The sequence below is a fragment of the Xenopus tropicalis genome, chromosome 5, assembly GCF_000004195.4.
Source record: "Xenopus tropicalis strain Nigerian chromosome 5, UCB_Xtro_10.0, whole genome shotgun sequence".
In the NCBI taxonomy this organism is placed as follows: domain Eukaryota; kingdom Metazoa; phylum Chordata; class Amphibia; order Anura; family Pipidae; genus Xenopus; species Xenopus tropicalis.
In genome coordinates, this window is record NC_030681.2 from 110009577 (window position 1) to 110033180 (window position 23604).

At 34.6% G+C, this 23604-nt stretch overlaps 1 protein-coding gene across 1 annotated transcript in view; it reads right to left on the minus strand.

Annotated features, from left to right (window-relative positions):
• naaladl2 (N-acetylated alpha-linked acidic dipeptidase-like 2) overlaps positions 1-23604 on the minus strand; it is a 322123-nt gene that overhangs the window by 253472 nt on the left and 45047 nt on the right. The window contains exon 2 of the mRNA XM_031902480.1: positions 6897-6965. Coding sequence (XP_031758340.1) covers positions 6897-6965 — 69 coding nt within the window. The remainder of the gene's footprint in view (positions 1-6896; positions 6966-23604) is intronic.

Sequence of the window (23604 nt, forward strand, 5' to 3'; positions counted from 1 at the left end):
CTCTATAAAGCTATAAAGAAATGATATTAATCTATCAAGGTATCAGAGGGAAAAACAAACTATTGGTTCTTAAAAGTATATTACTGGCTTCCAATTTGAGCAGTCACCAGAGGAAGACATGCTGCACAGAGCTCCAGGGGGACTTGGTGATCTACATACCACCCCATGCCCTATCCAGACCTGCTAGGAGTCTGGCTGTAATCCTAAAGGGAAGAAGATTAAACACCGCAGAATACAAATACTTATTTTGTCTAAGAGCACCCAGAAGAATGAAATTCCTTGTATGCCATATGCCAATGAGCTTTTGGTAACTGAGGTTACAGTTGCAGGTTGAAAATAGTCATAATAGGAATGCTAATAATGCAAAAAAAAACCCCACACAATGTATAAAAAACAAAAAATGAAGAGTTGCTTGTTTATATTTTACTTTCTAAAAAATAAGTTGAATGTCCCCTTTAAAGAAAAAGTATATTCACGGAAATAAAAAAAAGGAGGCAATGAAAGAGGAGGTCATTAAAAACACTACAATTAGTGCTTCAGGAGATACAGACACTGCTGCATTTTGTTGCAAGTTGGAAGATGAATGGCTTTGCTCATTCTATGCACAGTGGGATATATGCATATGATAAAGAATAAATGTTACCAACCTTACCCTTCGTGTGAGATCACAAGGACTTTTGTTTATGGATTACTACATAGCCAAATCCCTTTGGGTTGGCAGACAGTCTTTACTTCATACTATTACAGGAAATACTAATGAAGAGCATTGTGTTGCAAGTATTGTAAATACAATCAGACTGCCTGGCTGTGAAACCCTGTTGCTAAATGATAGCTACATGTTTAACAGAATTAATTTTAATAATGCTTGAGTCTTTCACTTTAACAAAGTTAGTACCAGATTATTAGAGCAGGCTTTTTATAATTTGGTTCCCCTAGATCCTGTGATGACCTTGATGAGATTGACCAAAGGCATGTATAGAGAATGGCATGGATGATTTATGGAAACACTGAAAAGAAATCCATATGGGTAGAATAGTTGTTCAACTTTGGGACTTGCTAAAAGGCATGAGACTGCAAAATCATGCTTGATAAATGGTTATCATATGTGAAATGAGGAATTATATAAGGTTAGATATACTTCTTTTGAAAAGGTTTTCATCTGTTGAAGGTGATTGGTAGGACTCATTGAGGTGGAAGAGACTTTCATTAAGCATTTGATCTCTCCTAGTTAACCAATACAGTTTGCTTAGTTTGCAAGTCTGAAGAAAAAAAAATTGGTAGGTACTTGGCAATACATTACTATGGGGCTGATTTACTAATCCACGAATCCGAATCCGAATGAGAAAAATTCGGACGCTTTTCGGACCTTCGTGGATTAGTAAATGTGCCCCTATGTGTCATTTCTACTTGATGTGTTGCAAACAACTTCAGTGTTTCTATTTCTATAACATTCATAATAGCTATGCAAAATCCTGTGGGTAGTGATGAGCGAGTCTGTCCTGTTTCGCTTTGCCAAAAAATGTAAGAAACTAACGGGTTAACTTCAAAATGTCTGATGTCTGAAAACAATATATGATTGCTTATTATTGGATACAAGATGTGGACAAATATTTGACCAATGATTACATTATGCTATGAAATGTTGTAGCTTAGGGGGTAATTTATCAATGGATGAGTTTGTTTGTTTATTTTGTCTCAATTCAAGTCTTTTGGCACTTAAAAAACTCGAATTTTAGTTCTGTGAAATGGAGGGCCCCAAACACTACAAAAATTAGAGTTTTTAAAGGAGAAGGAAAGACATTTTGACATTTTACTGTCAATAGATTAGTCACAATAGTGCCACCTAGAACACTATATTTATTAGCAGAAAGCTTTGTCATACCTGTGTAAACAGCCCTAGAAGCTTTCTCCATTTGTTTAATAGCAGCTGCCATTTTAGTTTGGTCTCAGTAGCTTCCCTGATGCAGCTCTAGCTGCTAGTAGCTAAGGTTACACAGTTCTGAGAGGAAGCAAGTTCTTATAGGAGGGGGAGCATTTTTTCTAGCATTTTCCACTTCTGGTATAAATATAAAAATGTTTTCTTCCACACAGGCACAGGTTGAGAATGCCATATGCATTTCAATGAAATTCTCAGATTTGTCTAAAAATGCATATACATTTTTAAAGGAATTGTATATACAAGACCCACAGGATACTGTCTATTTATAGCACTGACGTCTCAAGAACTGAGATTATGGATCTTTACAGTCAAGCTTGTAAGATCAAGATGATATATCTTTAGAAAGAAAAGTGAAAGGGGAATCCAGTTGCAAGTAAAAGGGATTAGAATTAGAATAAATGGGGTTTCAGAGGGCCACACTGCATAAATATACAAATCTTACTATGGTTTGACTTTCAACTAACCTACACATTACTTGTTAAAACTAACTGTATTGATGATTGCTTTACAGATAACATTTTTAGAAAGACACAGGGGGATATAGGTACAGCTTTGTATATCGGTGTTACAAAGGAAGAAAATAATAAATGCCTGAAGGCTACACCAAACTGTATATATGTGACTATTACACTTATAAAAACACATGCCTTTTTATGTTGTTTGAACTACAAAAAATAACAGCAGTAATTCAACCTGAGGTTTTCAAAATAAGAAAGGAGTCTATGAAAAAAATCAAAAAGCAGAAATGAATTGCTTTACTCCATATAATGAGATTCATAAGTCAAAATAAATTAAAGTTGTCTAAACACAAAGCCATTAGTTGTGCTTTTACTAATTCTTTGTTCTGTGCACCTTATATAATAATAACAGTAAAGATCAATATCAGTTAATTTATTTTCCACAGTAAGCACTCACTAATTATTTGTATCAAGATTTTTAGGGTTATAAATCCCTAAAAACCCTTTAGTGCCCCAGTTCTTGTGGCAGGGGCATTTGTCAATAAGGCCCATGAATGGTACCTTTTCCACTTTAAAATAAGAATTTAAGTGGAAAGCTGGAGAGCAAAACTAGATTTCAGCTAGATTATAATTTACAGTTAACCTGATGCTGATATGAATATGCATAGGTCTAGCAATGGGTTTAACATATGTAGTATTGAACACCTTTAATGCCATTCTTGAAAAAAAAAAAAAGGTTCTGGTATCCACATAGATTTCCTCTTGCCAATAGAAGATTGAAACATTTCATGAAAGTTTGTGAGGCTCTTAAATGCATGATAAGGAGTCTGCTGAAAGCTCTTTCAGCAAAGGGCAATGAACTAGAAACAAACTGGTTAAGAAACTCATGTAATCCTACATAGACAAATAAAGTAAAAGCAACAGTAGTTTATTCTATAAGGCACACACTCCCTTAAGTGTGTGGTTTTATGTTGCACTTAATCATAGGCTCATGACCTGCATCTTTAAGTTCTTGTATGAAAAATTAATATGTCCCAGTAATACATTTGTAACACAGGGGTACTGCTAAAATAATTATAGCAGTATAATTACCACATATCACCCATTTAAATCAGATGGGATATAGGCTGTAAAAGTAAATATAAGGCTGTGAGTCCTCAAAAAGAAGCACAAGCGGGGTCGATAGGGAAGGATACCTGTGTGCCTCCTCCTTCCCAGCTCTCTTGAATGGAGTGCTGCCTAATGTAGACAGCGTTCCATTTGAGCACAGCCCACAGGGACCTATAGCTATTTGGACACACGGAAATGCAGCATGCAAAGTGCAAAAAAAAAAAAAAAAAAGGCTGGCTGCCTATTTTTTGCACTTTGTGTGCTGTGTTTCAGTTTGCAAATGAAGCCTAAAAACTTCGAAATATTGACAAAATTAAAAAAAAACACATTTTTCAAAATATAGTGTGTGTTTTTCAAAATATAGTGTGTGCCCATTGATTTTGATGCATAAAAAAGAAAGAAAATGCACATTGAGTCCAATGCATTTTATAGGAAAAAAAATTAGCAGAAAGCCACCCTTTGTCTCCAATGAATTACAGAACTAAAAATGTAAAATAAAGGCTAAAGATGTAAATCACAAAAATGCAGGCTGGTTAGAGGTTTGACACACAAGCCACCCTGATCGAAAAATCAAATTGAAATTTAGAACAGAATATACCCACTAAAAAAGTGTATATCAATTTTTATATTTGTGTTTCTATGAATGTGCACTTGACATAGGTGTCTCTGTGTGTTAGAGTATTTGCTGTGGGCAAGAACTAAACAATTTTCAAAATAAACTATAGTAATGTGTGTGTAGTAATTTAGTGTATTTTTTTGTTTTTTATTTAGTAAAGCAATGTCTCTTGTAGACAGGCAGATCATTGGCTCAGGGCACTGGAGAGCTTAAGCACACGTGTGTGCAGCATAGTTCAAAGAGGTTGGGGGTTACAGTTAGGTGGCGAACAGCAGGCATGTCCATGTAAATTGAGCATGCATGCTGTTTCTACTGACTCCTGACAAAGATCAGGTCCCATGAGTGAATCTGAGAACTTGCTATTCATTCCCTAGGAGTTCTGAGTTAGAATAATGTGGATCACTGGCTTTTAAAAACCTACAATCTTTATTCAAACTTGAAGTTCCACAGATAATAAGATTTGTGATTTGTAGCAGATTCACAGATTTTAAATTTTATGTTCTACTACAGTAAGCAGTTAAAAAGCAAAATGCTCTCTTTTAACAAAAAATAAAGATATTTTACTTCAATTAAAATTGTCACTTACGTTGGTATTTGACAATGTCAGTTTATTTTACCAAACATAGCCAAATAAAACCTTTGACCCATTTGGGGCCTAACATAACACAGGTATTAGGCCCCAGTATCATACTAGAATTTTGCAGTGTACAAAACAAAGCACTAGTACACCAGGTCTTTGTGCCCTTGATATACAGAATAATCAGTTTAGTATGGTCTTTTTTTAAGCAATCCTCCACTCGGCAGCCCAGTTTGCTCTTTCTGATAAATATTCCTCATTCGGAGTCATAGAATTTAAACTATTTCAGACTGCTGTACATCAGGGAGTATAAGATGAGCCTGGGTGAAATTTATTTTGACTGTTCTTGGATAATGAAAGACTATAATACATATTAATATGTATGAAACTAACCTATCAGTTTGATCAGCCGATTGGATCATTTCCTAAAAATCAAACTGATAACAAAAATAACCTTTCAGACCACTGACTGAGTGGGGAAAAGGCCTTTAATAACTTTGGAGAGCACTTGAAGTAAATGATGATCCAACCTTATAGATGTAATAACATAACTGTAGAGGCAAGGATATTTAGTGACCTGACTAGTGATGAACGAATATTTTCTCCAGGCATGGATTCACAGCAAATTTCCGAATTTCACCATTGGAGAATCGTTTTCCGAAACGTCAGCAAAAATTCAGCAGAAAAAAAGTTGAGGCCGCGTCAAAATAGGTGCGGTCACGGCAAATTGGGCGCCGGCGTGGTTGTGTAAAAATCACACACTACAAAAAAGTTGCACAACAACTATTTCGCAAATTTTTTGCCAATTTGCGAATTTACCTGTTGTTTTTGCGACAGATTCGCTCATCACTAGACCTAACTAGAGGCTGCAAAGAGGCTACACAGAGCTAACAGGCATCTGTAGCAGAATAAAGTCACCCATCTTCTAAAACTGTTAGTCCAATGTACCCGACTTAAATTTAGATCCCTCAGTAAAACTTTTCTAATAATTAAAGCATGAAATATAACAGTAAAACAGTTTGCTGTTTAAACTGCAGAATACATCTGGAATACTTGTATCCTGACATGCCCCACAAATAATTTCTGGGCAGGAGCTTGGTCTTTCTCCTTATATACAAACTATTGTAGCTTATATGTAGCAGTATATGTACAATTATTAGTTGTACAGCCTGTCATGAGGATTTAGTATGAATAAGCTAGACCTCTGTCAATAAAAATAAACATTTTATCTACATTGCAAATGTAATTATCCAACTGTTGACTTTGATTTAGCATTAGCCCTAATCCACCAGATTAAAAAATAGGAATGCTTAATATCTGTGAATGGGAACATGTATGGAAGTTGCAATATCATTTAATTCTTCACAGTTTGCTTCTGTATATATTGTAGGGTAGGAGCTTAATGCAAAATGTGTGAAATTCTGTTGCTATGGAAGACTTTTCTCTTAAAGAACAATCTGTTATATTGCCTATACATTTAATTAGTTAATTGAAATCTAAGAACAAATAGGCTTTATGCATATACATATTGGTATTTGAGCACCATTGCTAGATGTGCAGGCATTAAAAAATATGTAAATGTAATACAATTTTCACAGCCTTTTAAGTGTTTTCAGTTTCAAAGATTTTGATGAAGTAAAATCTTTGGGTATATTCTTTTTGATCAGATGCCATCAAACAAAGTGATTTATCCAAAGTCACAAATACAGTTAACAAATCATGTTACTAGAATTCAAAATGTTACTGAAATTTAAATGATTGATTCAAATTTGTGATGTTAGATTAAAGTGAGAAAATATTTTATATTAATTCATACCAATGCAAAGACAGAAATGCATGGTCTCTGGTTAAACATAATTGATTTGTAATTCAAAACGCAGATGATTTACTTATCTACAATCAGCAGACTGGCAATGAAGTGAAAATCCCAATTTCTATGTGAACTTCTAGCAGCCCTTTTCTCACAGTGAAACCTACTTCTTCTGAGAATATTAATTGAGGAGTGTTTACTTAATAAGCATAGAACTACAATCTGGGTGCACGATAATCACTTTTTTCACCTATTTATATTGCTGCTGGAGTATTAATTCCTATGGTTGTTTACTTTTTGCAGTGGGGTTTACAGCTGGCACCCAGTGCTACAAATAGTGATTATTTGTGTGAAGTGAAGATTTGTTTATAAGTTTATAAACTTACCCTCTTCTTCTCTATAATGAACTGAAATAGGTTTCATACTCTCTGGCATCAAAGAATTTCTTCTTCCCACTAAAAAAAACGAAATAACATGAGTGAAAAACAACACTAATCACTATGCAAAATTACCTCTTTTATGTCAGTGTAAATAAATATTAAACAGTTCTATTTACAGCTAAAAAAAAACCTGTTTGAAAAAGGATATGTGCATTGATCAATCGTATATTGTGTGCTTTAAGCTTTCTCCTCAACAGCCCCTTTTGCAATATGGTAAAATATGTAAATTGCAGCAAGCAAACTGCCATACAAACTAAGCACTGAGAGTAATCCTGTACAAGTAGTTAATGAATACTGCTATAAGTTTCTATTGCTTGCACCCACCCTTGCAGCTTCTCTTATATGAAAAACATAAAAGGAGCTTCAAAGGACATCATGAACAACCAAGAAACTGGTTATAAAGGTTTTAATTTTAACAGACCCCATGCTTATATTGTAACTATTGATTAGTGATGAGCGAATCTGTCCCATTTCACTTAGCCAAAAAATTCATGAATCAAAAACTTTGCAAATCTTTAAAGAGATTTGCAAAACAGCAAAAAATCCTCGAAACTGTGAAAATGTTGTGCAGCAAAAAAAAAATTGGCATGCGCTCGCGAGATATCTTTTTGACTAGCGTGTCAAAAAAGATGACATGTCCATCAAAAAATTGAATTTTTTCCCCGCACAACAATTTTTTTATGCACGCAACAATTTTTTTTAAAGGGCCACAGTTTTTTGTCGCACAGCAATTTTTAACACAGTGAATTTGGTCACCAGTTTTGCGAAATACTCCACCAATGGCGAAACACGGTAATTCACCGCAAATCCATGCCTGCCAAATTATTTTGCCCATCGCTACTGGTTGACTCAGGAGTAAGTTCAGGAGGCTACAACATGTGAAAGTAAGTAGGTCCAGGACCTGAAGGCTTTCATACCAGTATACTGCAAGAGCTCATCCACTTTATCAATTTTTTTTATATCTGTCATGGTGCACATCGATTGTTGAATTGCTATCATTCAAAAAGGGATTACATTCTCATGCTGAAAACTATAGGCCTGTTAGTTTTACATGAGTGGTAGGAAAGCTTTTGAAGGGGGTAATAAAGAACAAGACACTAGGATACAATTTAAATCACAATACTTTGAATTTCTGCCAGCATGGTTTTACAATCATTAGATCACTCAATAATTATACTCAATAGATCATATTTATTAGTCTAATTTCAGAAACCTAGACTCTGGTGGGGCAGTGGATGTGAGCTACTAGATTTTGCTAATGCATTTGATACAGTATCACAGAAAGGTTACTGAGTACATTAGGTACTAGGTTATAGTGATAAGCAAATTTGTTTCATTTTGGTTTGCCAAAAAATTGTAAAAATGGGGGAAAAATTCACAATACAGCAAAAAAAATTTCAAAACACATTAAAGCCATTGGGTGTTTTGTTTTCCACACAAAAAGCACTCAAATCAATGGGCTTTTTTGTGGCATTCTTTTTTTTCCTCACAAAATACACTGAAGTCATTGGGTTTGTATTTCTTAATTAACTGAAAATGCATTCAGAGTTTTATTGTGTGTAATTTTTTTTGCTCAACAAAAATTTTCATGGCAAAAATTTGTCTTGATTTTGTAAAAAAATAGTAAATGCAGAATTTTGCAGAGAATCCATGCCTTGCGAAAAGTTCATCACAACTGACAAAAGAATATATAACTAAAGAGTGGTGGGAAATAGATCATTTTCTTAATTAAACCAGACTTTTTAGTAAAGAATTACACGTGTCTATCATTATTCCTTTGCTGTTTCACTTGTTTATTAATGATCTTGAAGTTTACATAAGTAGTGTCTCTATAATTGCTGACAGAGGATAATAAATTGTACAAAACATTCATACAGGTTTCATACAGGATATTGCCACTTTCCAGAGAGAACTGACTAATTGTGCACTGCAGTGGGAATAACATTTAGCCAGCAAAATTCTGTGTTTCGCCATTAAAAATTATTTTGCAAAACTGCTACAAAAAATTTGGCTGCAAAAAAACACCCATTAACCTCAATGCATTTGTAGTGAGAAGAAAAACTTGAAGAAGAAGCCAACTGACTAGTGATGAGTGAATCTGTCCTATTTAGCTTTGCCAGAAAACTTGTGAAACTTGAAAAAACGCTAAAAACGATTTTTTGCTGCGGCCACACCCATTTTGCCACAACCGGGCCTATTTTGACTTCCCTGCAGCCACATGGTGGGACCACAACTTTTTTTGACATGCGCAACTTTTTTTTTGCACCATTTTGCAAAACAATCCACCAATGGCGAAACCTGGAAATTTGCCGCAAATCCATGCCTGCCAAAAATTTCACTCATCACTACAACTGACTAATGTATTGGAATTAGCTCCCATTGACTTTACCAAACACACACATATATATATTTATCTGGGGGTGCTTTTAAAAAAGTGATGAACTTTATCAACAATTGTTTTTTCCTCAATCCAAATTAACGCCCAGTGGACAGGTTAACCTACCAGTATTGCATAAGAAAGCCATTGAACATTCATCAGATATCGGAATATACTTTCCCCCTAATTTACAGAGAATTTGAATGTATGGTAACATTTAATATGCTGCACAAATATATTCATGGGAAAAAAATTTCCACCATTAACAAAGTGAATGCACAATGCATCACATCTGAATCCGCAATATAGATGCATGAAATGCTATCATTTAGTACCTTGTGCTTCCTAATTTCAAGCATGAACTATCTGAACAGATGATACAGTATAACAAAATAATGAATTTACATTTGACGAATGTAAATGTGAGAATTATTAATATTTTGAGGGTGGGTGGGAAGAATGGCATGTATTTTAGTAACACAAGCCAGATGGTATAGTTGATGGAGTACAAAAGAAATAATTTATCACTATGCTATTCTTCTTACGTGAGTAACTATTTCAATCTTCTACACCAGAATAGACAAATTTATCAAGTAATGTTTCAGAGGCAATGAATTATACAATTCAAATTAAATTCTTGGACCCTCTAACTATTGTTGCATTTTGATGAAGATGCATTTTTAGAAAATGGGAAATCAAACATAGTGTGTCACAGTCATTTTCAGAAAAGAATGCTGTTTAAATCAGTGCCTTAAAGTGCACAAGATTTGGTGCTTGAAACACCTCATGAAATGATAAAAGATGCTTTGTGATCAGAAAAAAAGATGTTTCTGAATATCTATGACATTTTTATTTTATAAAGCTGTGTATACAATTAAGTTTAAGTTAATTATCTGTATCTCATACCACATGGCACTTATATACATATATATGTTTATTGTATTTATTTTTTATATCACTTGTCCTCCCTGTGTGTAATTTTGTATTCTGTAAGATTGTACAGCGCTGCGTATCCTTGTGGCGCTTTATAAATAAAGTTATACATACATACATACATCTTTGCTGGTGTTAGGAGTCTTTAAGCCAGAAATGTATTTATGAACAGCTTGAAAATCTTATAGTTGAACATGTATATTGTATGATCAAGGTATCACGGTTATAAATAAAGTGTGTATCTTAGGGGCTGATTTATTAATGCTCGGAAGGCTCAAGCATTAATAAATCAGCCCCATAGTTAAAGCTCACCAGAAGAAATGTGCGGTTGATGTGTGCATGCCCCAGACCTAGTGCGTGAAGTGGTAATCCATACTTGAAATGAAACAGATCCCACAAACATTTATGGTACAAAATTAGGCTAAGGCTAATAAGCTCAGGTTAATTTTGCAACTAATGATGAGCGAATCTGTCCCATTTCGCCATAAAATTCGCGAAACGGCAAAAAAATGTGTGAAACGGCGAAAAATTCGCGAAATGCATTTGTTGCACGATTTTTGTCGCCCACGCCTATTTTATTGCCCACGTATATTTTTTGTCACCCGCGTTTATTACGCAACTGCGCCCTTTTTTGCCACAACTGCAAATATTTTACGCGACTGCGCCCAATTTGACGTGCAACAAAAAAAATTCTGTGCGCCGAATTTTTTTGCTGCGCATTTTCACTGAAGTTTTAAGAAACAATTCGCCAATGGTAAAATGTGGAAATTCGCTGCGAATCCATGCCTGGCAAAACAATTTTCTCATCACTATTTGCAACTGCTTTTTTGGTAATAAAGAATTCTTTTCTTATTTTATTCTATTTTCCAATACAAATGCAACATTTCCCCCCACGGTTCCAGTGTCACTGTAATCACCAGGGGGAGTGGTGCTTTATGCAATTGCTGCCAAAGCATCAAAATAGGTGCAGTTGTGCGTGAACTTTGATGCAAATTGGACACAATTGTGCTGAAAAATTCCAAAGGCCAACTGGCGTCATATCCGGCATTCAGTGTAAGACTGACATGAGCATCTCTTGGCACATCTGCACTGTGTCTATTGATGCAGGGTGCTAGTTCCTTCTGTACAAATTCTGTAGCCTTTTCAAACTTTATGTCCATTTAAAGTTGTTCTAACAAAGAATATTATTACAAATCACCAAACTGTGGTAGAATGGTTGGAAAGTAGTAAAGGGAAAGAGACAAATTAAGATTGAAGTGGTAGTAATGGGAGGTTTGAGAGCATTGCATCTCCTTGTTCTTTATAAAATGATTTGTTTCAGTATTAAGGAAAGAGAAAAAGAAAAAAATAAACCCTAGATAGTCTGATGGGACATATCTTTATTTGGACTGACCGATAATATTTTATATATTCTAATATAAACAGATGTGACATCTATGGAATGATTTATAAAAATAAATAATAAAGAGAAATTAATTAGGATCATTATGGAGTGATTGATGCTGACTACTACATATGATTTTGGGAATTCATCTATTTCTTAATGATCAGCTAGCAAAGTGAATCTGTATTAACTGGACAAAAAATATAAAATAAATCCATATCCAATATATTTCTTCTTCTTAAATCTATTGGTATATTGTGTCTAAGATAACAACATCCTGAAGCCTTAGATAATAATAAATATCGATATGGAAATATTTACTAATTCCTGAACAGATTAAATGACTGGGAATTCTGCAAGGATCCCATTTCAATCTTCCCAAAACTTTCTCTGAACCTGCACTAGCAGAATTATAAATTCATCTAATTTTTTCATCTAATTATTTTTGTTGCATTGTTCTTTTGTTTTTAGAGTAAGCTTCACCTTTCTATAAATCCAAAGAAATGTCAAATTCTGACACAATGGGGCACATTTACTTACCCACGAACGGGCCGAATGCGTCCGATTGCATTTTTTTCGTAATGATCGGTATTTGGCGATTTTTCGGAAAATTGTCGCGATTTTTTCGTTGCCATTCCGAATGTTGCGCAAAATTTGGCGATTTTTTTGTAGCGTTACTACTTGCGCGAAAAGTCGCGACTTTTTCGTAGCCTTCGCGCCGAGTAAGAAAGATTCGGATTCATTCAAGCTTCAGTATGGTGACTTTTCTTGGGCCAGGTTGGAGCTGCAGGGTGCCATTGAGTCCTATGGGAGGCTTCCAAAATCATGCTAAGTCTGAAAGTTTCGCCCGCCGCTTACGAGCGCTCAATACGAAAAAGTTGCGACAAGATACGAGCGCATCGTAATGGCTATGAAAAACACGCGTATTTTCGTGCAAATCGTATTGGTAACGAAAAAGTCGCGACAATTTCCGAAAAGTCGTAAAGGCACCGAAAAAATCGCAAAAAATACGAAAAAGTTGCAAAATGTTCGTTTTCCAATCTGAATTTTTCCGATTCGGATTTGTGGGTTAGTAAATGTGCCCCAATGTCTAGATAGCAATTCAAAACTAACATAAAAAAACATTAAACTAAAAGAATTACATTTGTACTCAATTTTTAAGACACACTAGCTGATATGAGCAAACAAATACATTTTGGGTTTTTTTGAAGGGGAGGACTCCAAATGTATTACACAAACATCTATGTGTAATTACATCTTTACAACAGATATTCTGCAAAACACTCTAAAAACTAAGATGAAAGAAAAAAGCATTTCTATTATTGCTAAACATTGTTTCCTGCCAGCATAACAAAAGAAGCTCTGCATTTGTCCCTGAAAGCATTTTTGTGAATACAAAAATACTAACGCAGAAATGCTTCTATCTTTTACTTTGATCATCTTTTAAGTAAAGAATTTCAGTCTGATTTGAAAGCCAATATTCAAATTGACCCTATATTATATGGGGATGAAAATAGAGAACATAACAGTGTCTGGATTCCATTTCAACTGAAGTTCACATTTTAGCATAGAGAGGTCTAACATTCATGGGGTTCATTTCAAAGAAACAATCTCTTTTAGTATTCATACTTACTGCAGCAGAAAACATGGCATTATATGAGGTATGATAAGCTGCAAATAATAGCAACCGAAGTGAAGAACTAATATTAAATTGCAAAGTAGAACAAAAGAACACTGTCGCTATTCATTTAAATAATCCTTTAGTGTATGTTACATTTAAAGGATACTTTGCTTTCAAAAATGTTACCTTGGTACCAGATGGCATTTAAAACTTCACTTTGGGAAGATAAAATATATTATTAAAAATACAAATTAAATAAAAATGAAAACCAGCTGAACACAAAGGGGCATATTTTTCAAAGAGTGAAACTAGAGTTCCCAATTTGCCAGTGGGAAATGTCACTGCTTCATATTAATGTATAGGATTTTTAGGTTCATATTCATCAATGGTACTTTCACCATGTGTCTCACCATGTAATCCCTTACTTAGATTATATCTGCAAATAAAATCACAAGCTTTCTCTTTAAAAAATCTAGCTTAAGTTTGTGCTGTGCAGATGTGATTGTAGAGGGATGGGAGTAAAAGAAATGCAGCATTGAATATTACTTTACATTATATTCATAGTACATTAGTTTCATTTAGAAATACCAATAAAAAATTCAGTGCTTTAATGTGATCTTCAAAGTGAAGATTGTGTTTCACATGGAATTCACAGCTCTTCTTCAGGAAATAAAAGAAGCGTCGGTTCCTGAAGAAGCGTGGCAAATTCCACATGGAACACGCTGAACAGCCATTTTTAGATTTGCTCATTGTCTTTGAAAGTTTCTAAATAGTCATTTTGTGGCATCTACATATTTTCAATATAAGTTTTATCGCACTATATTAGAATTTGCATCTGTTCCATGTATGGCTGCTTGTTTGGAGCCTTGGGTCCATTCCACATGTTTATGAGATACCTGATGTGATATGGGGGACACACAGACAAGCTGTTGGGTTTTCTTATATGCTGCAATATTTATTTACATCTGGCTCACTAGGGGTATCGGTGGAGGACATTTCCCACATTACTGCAAGTCACTTTTTTTTGTAGAGTGGCTTGTTAATCTATTATCTTTCATTAATATTACACCATGGGGCACATTTACTAATCCACAAATCCGAATGGGAAAAATTTGGATTGGAAACGAACATTTTGCGACTTTTTCGTATTTTTTGCGATTTTTTTCGTCACCGTTACGACTTTTTCGTAGCCGTTACGACTTGCGTGAATTGTCGCGACTTTTTCGTAGCCGTTACGATTTGCTCGTATATTGTAGTGACTTTTTGGTATTGAGCGCTCGTAAACGGCGGGCAAAACTTTCAGACTTTGCATGATTTTGGAAGCCTCCCATAGGACTCAATGGCACCCTGCAGCTCCAACCTGGCCCAAGGAAAGTCTCCCATAGGGCTCAATGGCACTCTGCAGCTCCAACCCGGCCCAAGGAAAGTCTCCCATAGGGCTCAATGGCACTCTGCAGCTCCAACCCGACCCAAGGAAAGTCTCCCATAGGGCTCAATGGCACTCTGCAGCTCCAACCTGGCCCAAGGAAAGTCTCCCATAGGGCTCAATGGCACTCTGCAGCTCCAACCCGGCCCAAGGAAAGTCACGATACTGAAGCTTGAATGAATCCGAAATTTTCGTACTCGACGCGACGGCTACAAAAAAGTTGCGACAATTCGCGCAAGTCGTAGCGCTACAAAAAAGTCGTGACAATTTACGAAAAAGTCATAACGGCTATGAAAAATTTGCGACAATTTACGAAAAAAATCGCAAAATACCAATCATTACGAAAAAAACGCATTCTGACGCTTTTTGGACGTTCGTGGATTCGTAAATGTGCCCCTATATATTATTGTTGTGCGCTGTAGTTTCACTACACCCTTTTTAATTAGTTTCATTTAGCATTTCTACTCCATGAATTTTAAAGAGGTGTTAAATAATGTATAGATTTGCATTTTAATTTCATATCCCTCTTAAGTAGTGATGGGTGAAATTTTTCACCAGGCATGGATTCACAGTGAATTTTTGTGTTTCACCATTGGAGGTTTGTCTTGCAATATGGGCGACAAAGTTAGCAGCAGAAAAATTTGCAGCACGACAAAAAATTGTCGCTCGCGTTATTTTTTCGATGTGCAACATTTGTGCCGCTTTGCAAATTTTCTGCCATTTTACGAATCTTTTTAAAGAGTCGTGCATGTTTTGCCAAAGTGAAATGGGACAGATTCATTTATCACTACTCTTAAGCACACACACCCAAGCAAGTAATTTTTTAAAGGAAAATTAGGGAAACCAAATGAAGATTTAGAAACAATATAGAGACAATTTGAACAACAGGCAATCATTATGATTCTTAGTAATATAAAAAAAAAAAAAAATATTGAGATGAGTATGTCTCCCTGTGCAGAATAATCTGTGCCAAAAGGTTATCCTGGCCCTTAAAAAATGAATTCATCATGCTTTGAGAAAAAAAAACCTAGCAGCAGGTAACATTTACTGGTCAACTGTTTGGAAGTAAACATATTTGCTATGAGTTACTAGACCTGGGAAAACTTTCAACCTTTTATCACGTCCAATTATGTTTTAATGTTTTCCTCCATCTGTCCTTTGTTCATATGAGTACAAGGTACTGTTTTATTATTAAAAAGAAAAGGCAAATCCACAAATAATACAGAATTGCTTATTAAAGATAAACTATTCAGAAATCATACATTTTGTATCACATTATTTCTGTGTAAAAATAAAACAGTACTATGTACTTTATGAGCGGCACGAATACATATGGGTGGGAAAATAATCCTGTTTAGTTTTTTAGTTTATTCTTTTTTTTTATAAACATTATTTAGTTTATTTTTAATAGACTTATTAAAATAGTTTATTTTATTTTTAATAGACTAGACTTTCATTAAAGCACGATTGAGTCTGAATGAGAAAAAAATCATACTTTTCTTTTTGTTAGAATTTTTCATATTGACCACGATAATATTGTTAAAATAGTACAACTTTTTCATGGTTTCCGTTAAATTCCACTAAAAAGTTGTATTTTTCCCAAAGACTGTCATTGAGTCCTATGGGAGGCTTCCAAAATCATGCATTAAAGTTTCAAAGCCAGAAAGGTTTTTGCGCCGTTTACGATTGCTCGGATCGGAAAATTTCTTGACTTTCGGAACGCAATCCCAATATTTTCATACGACCAGGAATATTATTTTCGCACAATTTTGACACATCAGAAATTATCATAATTATTCCTAATTTTTTCCAATCGTGCTATTGATTGGTAAAAATTTGTGCTTTAATGAATGGGCCCCTTAAGGTATGGTGATTAGAGATTCTGTCCCATTTTACTTGGCAAGAAATTTGTGAATCTTTCGAAAGATTCTCGAAACGGCAAAAAAATTGTGAAATGGTGAAAATGTTTTGCCTAAAAATTACTTGTACAGAAATTTTTTACACACTTACACAAGTTTTTTTGGATGCAGGCGACAATTTTTTGTTGCGTGTCAAATTTTTCCACTATTTGTATTTTTTTGTGCAAAAATGTGATTTTCTCATGAAAAAAATTGTGCTTTGTTTTCTATTTATCATGCCATCATGCCATCAAGAAGCTGTTTAAATCATGTAGAAGTCAGTGGCAGGTGTCCTTTTTACAAGTGGATGTTTTTTCTTTGTTTTCAGGTTTTTTGTTGTTTACCATTGTGCTACGGTTTTCATGTTTTTTCCACATCTTTTTTCATTTGTGCTTTTTCAATTCAGAACTTGAAATAAATAACTAAGCATTTGTGGGTTTTGTGGAAATGAGTTTAGCTGTGGTTTCCAAAAAACTCTTAAACCATGAAAATTCAAATGGTGATAAATCTGCCCCTCAGTGTTGAAATTCAAATGGTGACAAATGATGAATTTTTTGGTGTTATTTCCTACCCTTATTAACTCTGATTTGTCTGGTTACTCTGTATATCTAATTATACCTAATATGTGCACCTGTTGAATTCACGATGCTTATCAATATAAAATATATAGAAATAATGCTTAAAATATATATTAAGCACACTTTTTATGAATTGTAATGGCAACTGAAACAGCTTTGCTTCGTGCACTGCATTTTAAATAAGAAATGGATTAGCCTGTGCATGCTTGACTCTCCCTCATCTTGCATCACCTGAGAAAGGCACACAAATTAGTTCTACTGAATAAGCAAGTACTGTTAATGAACAGTAAGTGGAATAAATGTCACCAATGTGTCATTTTGTTAGTCAGTAAGATTAAAACTAGAGACACTTAAAATCAATATAGGATTTTCTTCAGAGAAATATATCTTTAATAGCTCCCTTTAGTAAAACGCACGTCACTAAGTAAAACATTTTGATTTAACAAATGCAGATTAATATAGATTATCTACATTAGCCTTTGAATTTAAAAGCTTACTGCATGTATTACCTGCAACAGATACAAGTTATCATTGACTTCCTTCCAAGAAAACCTGTCCCCTCTAAATATATATCAATATATATTAATGTATATTGTGCCCTTGAGTCTCTAGCTAAGGGACATTTTGTTCAGGATTGCTGTAATAATGGTTGATCATATATTCATGTGCACTCCTGTATGTGTGACATTTGCCACTGAAACTAGCAGTTTGCCATCACTTTGTTTGGAGAGGGTTTCTCTATGATTTCATCTTTTTACAATGCACTAAAAGATATATGAAAACCCAAAAGACAAGGGTATCATTCATTCAGTTGGCCGATAATGCTGATAATGCATATATCATATGACCATATTTCATATTTCCACTACTATATGTTAATCACTAAAAAGAAAACTAACACAGTTGTAAGCAATTGGCTGAAGATGATAGGAAAGTAGACACTAAGGGGCTGATTTACTAAGACACGAATTCGAATCCGAATTGGAAAAATTCCGATTGGAAAACGAACATTTTGTGACTTTTTCGTATCTTTTGTGATTTTTTTGGCGTCTTTACGACTTTTCGGAAATTATCGCAACTTTTTCGTTACCAATACGAGTTTTTCGTAGCCATTACGACTTGCGCGAAAAAACGCGAGTTTTTCGTAGCCATTCCGAAAGTTGCGCAAAATCTGGCGATTTTTTGTAGCGTTAAAACTTGCGCGAAAAGTCGCGCCTTTTTCGTAGCGTTAAAACTTAAAAGGCGCGACGTTTCGCGCAAGTTTTAACTCTACGAAAAAATCGCGACTTTTCACGCAAGTTTTAAAGCTACGAAAAAATCGCCAGATTTTGCGCAACTTTCGGAATGGCTACGAAAAATTCACGTTTTTTTGCAAAAATCGTATTGGTAACGAAAAAGTCACGATAATTTCGGAAAAAAACGCAAAATACTGATCATTACGAAAAAAACGCAATCGGACGCATTCGGCCCGTTCGTGGGTTAGTAAATGTGCCCCTAAGATCATAGTGCAATGAAAGAGTAAGCAAGCCACAAACTTTATTAAAAGACCAATGTACCTTTATTTTATATTTTTATCTTGAGTCAAGACAGTAATGTGCATTTGTAATAGTTTTTGTTTTTTTCTCTAGAGTATTTGAAGCAGCTATCAGCTCATTTTGCAGGGCTATTTATGTATAATCTACACTGCTTTACAGGCTGGCTGGCTGCAACCTTCATCTCATTCCATTGGCATTATTGGCTTATAATACTCTTTGAAGAAACCAGTAGGGATCATGTTCTAGCAGTCCAAGGGGCACTACATAACATTACAGGAACATGCTCATAATACTGGGCTAACTCTCTGTATTTTTTATAGCCTATACACTTGAGAAATGATCCATCTGATCTGAAACATGTCCTAAGACAAGAAACAGTAACATAGCTCTGGAGTGTTGTGTTACTTCCATTTTTTTTTAAACAGTTTAGTTCCTTTCAACGTCATGGGGGTTTAGCTTATGGGAAAAATAATTTTTGCACCTTATGTTTTAATCAAACGTTAATGAAAATTGAAAATCTAGTTTGCTTATTGTCACTTGCAGTTACATAGTTACATGCAATACCAGTTATTGTTGCCAGAAGGTATATTTTTTTTACTGTAGGCTTCAAAAGAAACACAGTTAGATGAAGAGTTATACAACAGAAAAGATCAACTAATGCCTTAAGTTCTTGCTTTCAAAAAAAAATAAAAAAATCTGAAAATATTGCAGTAACCTAATTTGTAATAGTCTGTAAGAGTTTCACAACTTATAATGATTCCTAGATATATTAAACAATTAAAAAACAATAATGAAAATCATTTTTGTATATTCATATACAGTATTGCAGAGTATCAATGTTTGCAGGCAATCTGCACTATGAGAATGAATTTAATTGATGCTAATATTATAGAATGTTTCCCTGTACAGTCATCTGTTTATTTCTCTATAAAGCAAATAAAGTAAAACACTAATAAAAGTATCTGCACCAATGCTTTAAACAATGGCAACCTAACTTCAAAATGATATGCTCCTAAGTGCCTAATTATAAAGATGCTTAACATGATTTACACTGAAAGAGGCATAGAATATATTGTATTTACAAAGCTGTTCCTTTTCTCCTTACACCTGCTATTATTGCATTAAGGTTAGTAACCATCTTTCAAATGCTGTTATTTACACTTCTGTGGACCTGACATAAACCAGAACCTATGTGACTGACATGGGATAAGGGATAAACAGTACTCTACAGGCCCCTCCTAGTGGGTCAGTTCCCCCACCTCCCACCACAGGATGAAAGTGTGAGATTTTATAGGACCTGTTAAGCATTTATTACCTTCTCCCCAGGCATGTAGCAGGGGCAAGAGAAAAAACAACAACCTTCATAGAACCTTTATAGAACAGGATCTCCTCTAAAGTTGTTGGCAATTAGTTTAGTTTGAAATGCACCTAAGTGACAATTGGACCAGGTAAAAGGTGTTCAAATGGAGCCCTGATTATTTTTTAATTTTAGTTATTTAGTGACTCATTTTGCAGACACTGTGCCCCAATGTGTTATTAGGGTTGATTCACTAAAGTGCGTTAAAATGAGCGCTATTTATAGCATGAGTAAAAATTTTTATCTTGTCTAATTTTTCGCGTCTTAACGCATGATTCACTAAAAGGATATTTGCTACTTATCGCGCGCACACGCCATATTAGCCATCCACACCATTACATTCGTAAAACTATTTTTTTTAAAAATGACCATTTCCCTGCAAACTGGAGGCTGCATCACTCTAGGGCCAACACATACTAGAATAAATCCCACTGCAAAGTCCATATTGTGTTGCCAAAAGCTCATGAACTGTACTTTGCTATATTTACCGCCTGCTCCAAGTAGAAGTTAATTTTTGCATAGACTAATGCGATATTTAGCCCGTCTAAGTGTTTGTGAATCATGTGTTAGTATTATTTCTGCGCGCTAATTAACACAATGCGGTTGCACGCTAATTAACGCATACGATATGCGATAATACCTTAGCGAATGACACTTTTTTTACGTCGATTTTAATGCAAAAAAGCATGCAATATGCGTTATCGCACTTTAGTGAATCAACCCTATTGTCTCAAAAGACATATTAGAGAGATATTGCCATCAGAAATGAAACCTTTTATAACTATAATAACATTATCTTTGCCTGTGCATTATTATTTCACCTCAACGGGGCAGATTTACTAAAACTTTACAAAAAAATTACTAAAATATTTACTAAAACTTTTCTCTTTTTCTTTTAAAGTTCCAAAATTGTGACTTTTGTTGCACAAAAAAGTGTAAAAAAAAAAAGGGGGGGGTTTGGAAGCAAGGAAGGATCCTCCAGGGAAGGGAAGGGACATCTGCCATTGACTTCTACATGATCTCGACAAAATTTGGCTTGCGAATTGTTAATTGGATTTTAGTCATTTTGTCACATAGTAAATTTAGTAAAAGTTGAAACTTTTTTTCTGCGAATTTTAGCACTAAAAAATTAGAATTAAAAAAAACCATATCGTTTGTAAATGGCCCCCTTAATGTTAAAAAATATTTTTTTTGTATAACTTTGAATTATTCAGGGTCTCATAGGAAAAATAGCTTTGCCAATTGATTTCCCCCATCCCCCATACAAATGCAGTAATTATATTCTGTTTTTATTCACATGCTGTGGATCTCGGAAGCTAAAATGATGTTCTATATTTGGTCATAATTTTAGTTCTTCATTTTTGGGTTCCAGTTCAAGTAGTGCAGCATTGAAAGTTATGGCAAGTTACCTGGCAAGTGGCAATGCCTCTTATGGGAAATGTACAGTGCAAAGAAGGTTAATCAAATCTGCTTTTTAGTTGCGTATTTAAAATACAAGTCGAAATGGACATGAAAGCAATAAAAGAAGCCTAATATAAAACAACGTATGTTAATTGTTGGTAATTATGTAAAAATACCGTTCTATCAGCCCTTTTTTGCAGAGGGCATATAAACTCAACTCTGTGTTATCATGACTTATGTACTGGCAATTTACAGATGTTTTACTCACCTAATTTGTTCTTCTGTTCAAAAATAAAACATAGTTTCCATGGAGACTGCTACATTACATGATAGCAAGTTATCTCTCGGCAGCAGAATGTTTTCTTAACTAAGAACAAAACCCACACACTAATGTGTCAAGCAATTGAAGCACTATTTATCAGAATTTGAGGAAACATACCTCATCTATTACGTGACTATAAACAAACCTATTACTAAGGTTAAATAATTTGCACTGCAGTAATTGGTAAGTTACATATCCCCACAACCATGATTGTATTTATGTGTGTAAATCCATTTGAAAGTGGTGTTAATTTAAATATATGATTGATAGGTGGATAGATATAATAAAGAAATAAAAGCATTTTTTTAAACAGGTCCCCACCCAGAGTGCAGCAGGTCTTTTACCGGACCCTGCATGAGTGTATGCAGTTTTTCTTTGTTACACCAGTGCATTAATGGACTATCTGCCAGTAATCTCGGTACATTACTCATTTCTTACTTATTTCTATTTTTCATCTTTTTTATTTTGTATGTGCAAGAAATGACACTAACCATACTGCTTGGATCATTTTGCACCACTGAGGTCACTACCCTATTCTGGTTTTTCTATTTCCAATATTTTAACATAACACAATCTCAGTGTGTCAATGCTCTTTTGGTGGCATCCACTTGTGTTGCCTTCTTTAGGGGAGAATTGATTATTTGTTGTTATGTTATTATTCCCTGGAGAGAGAGGTGGGATATTACCAGCAAACCCTGGGTCACAGAAGGAGGATATAGCAGTTTGCCTAGCAGTTGAAGTGAAAGAATTAGAAAGAATTATTGCCGGAGCTATGGCGGTTGCCTGAAACTAATTACAAATGTGGTTTCTTTATGCTATCACTGGAGTTCTGCCTTATACCTAGTGATTCCTGTATTAGAGACAACCCATTAGGGACAACAGATACACAACCACCAAAGATGCTGCTAAGAACATGTTGTTGCAGGAGAACCACACACTGATAATATTTTTATCTGAGTAATACATGCTAATAAACCAACTGCAGTTTCAGTGGACAAAAATATAGATAGGCATGTCTGGGGAATTCCTCCCAAACATGTTCATAAAAAGTCATTTTAATACTTAAATAATTGATATTTGAGAATATCAAAAATACAATTTTAAATGGTAGTGTGAATTATTTGCTATGTAAACAGTGTAATTTAGAAATGAAAAGTACACCATAAAAATCTTGACAGTATCTTTTAGCATACAGTCCAGGATAAGACTACAGCTGGATCTAAATTCTAAATTACACTTTCTTGATAATATATAATGGATATTTGTTTACAATCTCTAGTAATCTGGATTCATTTCAAACGTATTTATAAAACCAAGAGCAAAAGGATGAAATCACAGCTATTAACACTAATTACACAGTGTCTTATAACAAATTATTCAAGGCCACAAGCACAGCAGGTTTAATTGTTTAGTCCTATAAATATGTTATTAAACCCAGTCAATGGTTTAGTTCTCAAAGTACTGCTATTAAAGAGGAAATGTATCTACCCGATTACATTTTCTGCCTATTGCACATCTGTTAAAAACCAAGAAAACAGGATTCATGTTTTTATTTTTGTTGTTTTGCGGGGTTGGTGGTATCATGTAAAGTCCAACTTTTTTTAAAATAATTTTTCAGCATAAGCCCCAAAACCCATGATTTCATGAAGCACTGGGGCATTGTTCAAGGCAATCCAAAAGACTCATTATTAGGTTGCTTATCAGGATTATTATAATAGGTAGCCGAGTAAACAATTTAAAAAAAAATTCAGAAGTGCATTGCAAATTACCCATATCTGTAAGACATATTGTACAGAATCTTTCAGGTGACCTATGAGTGTGT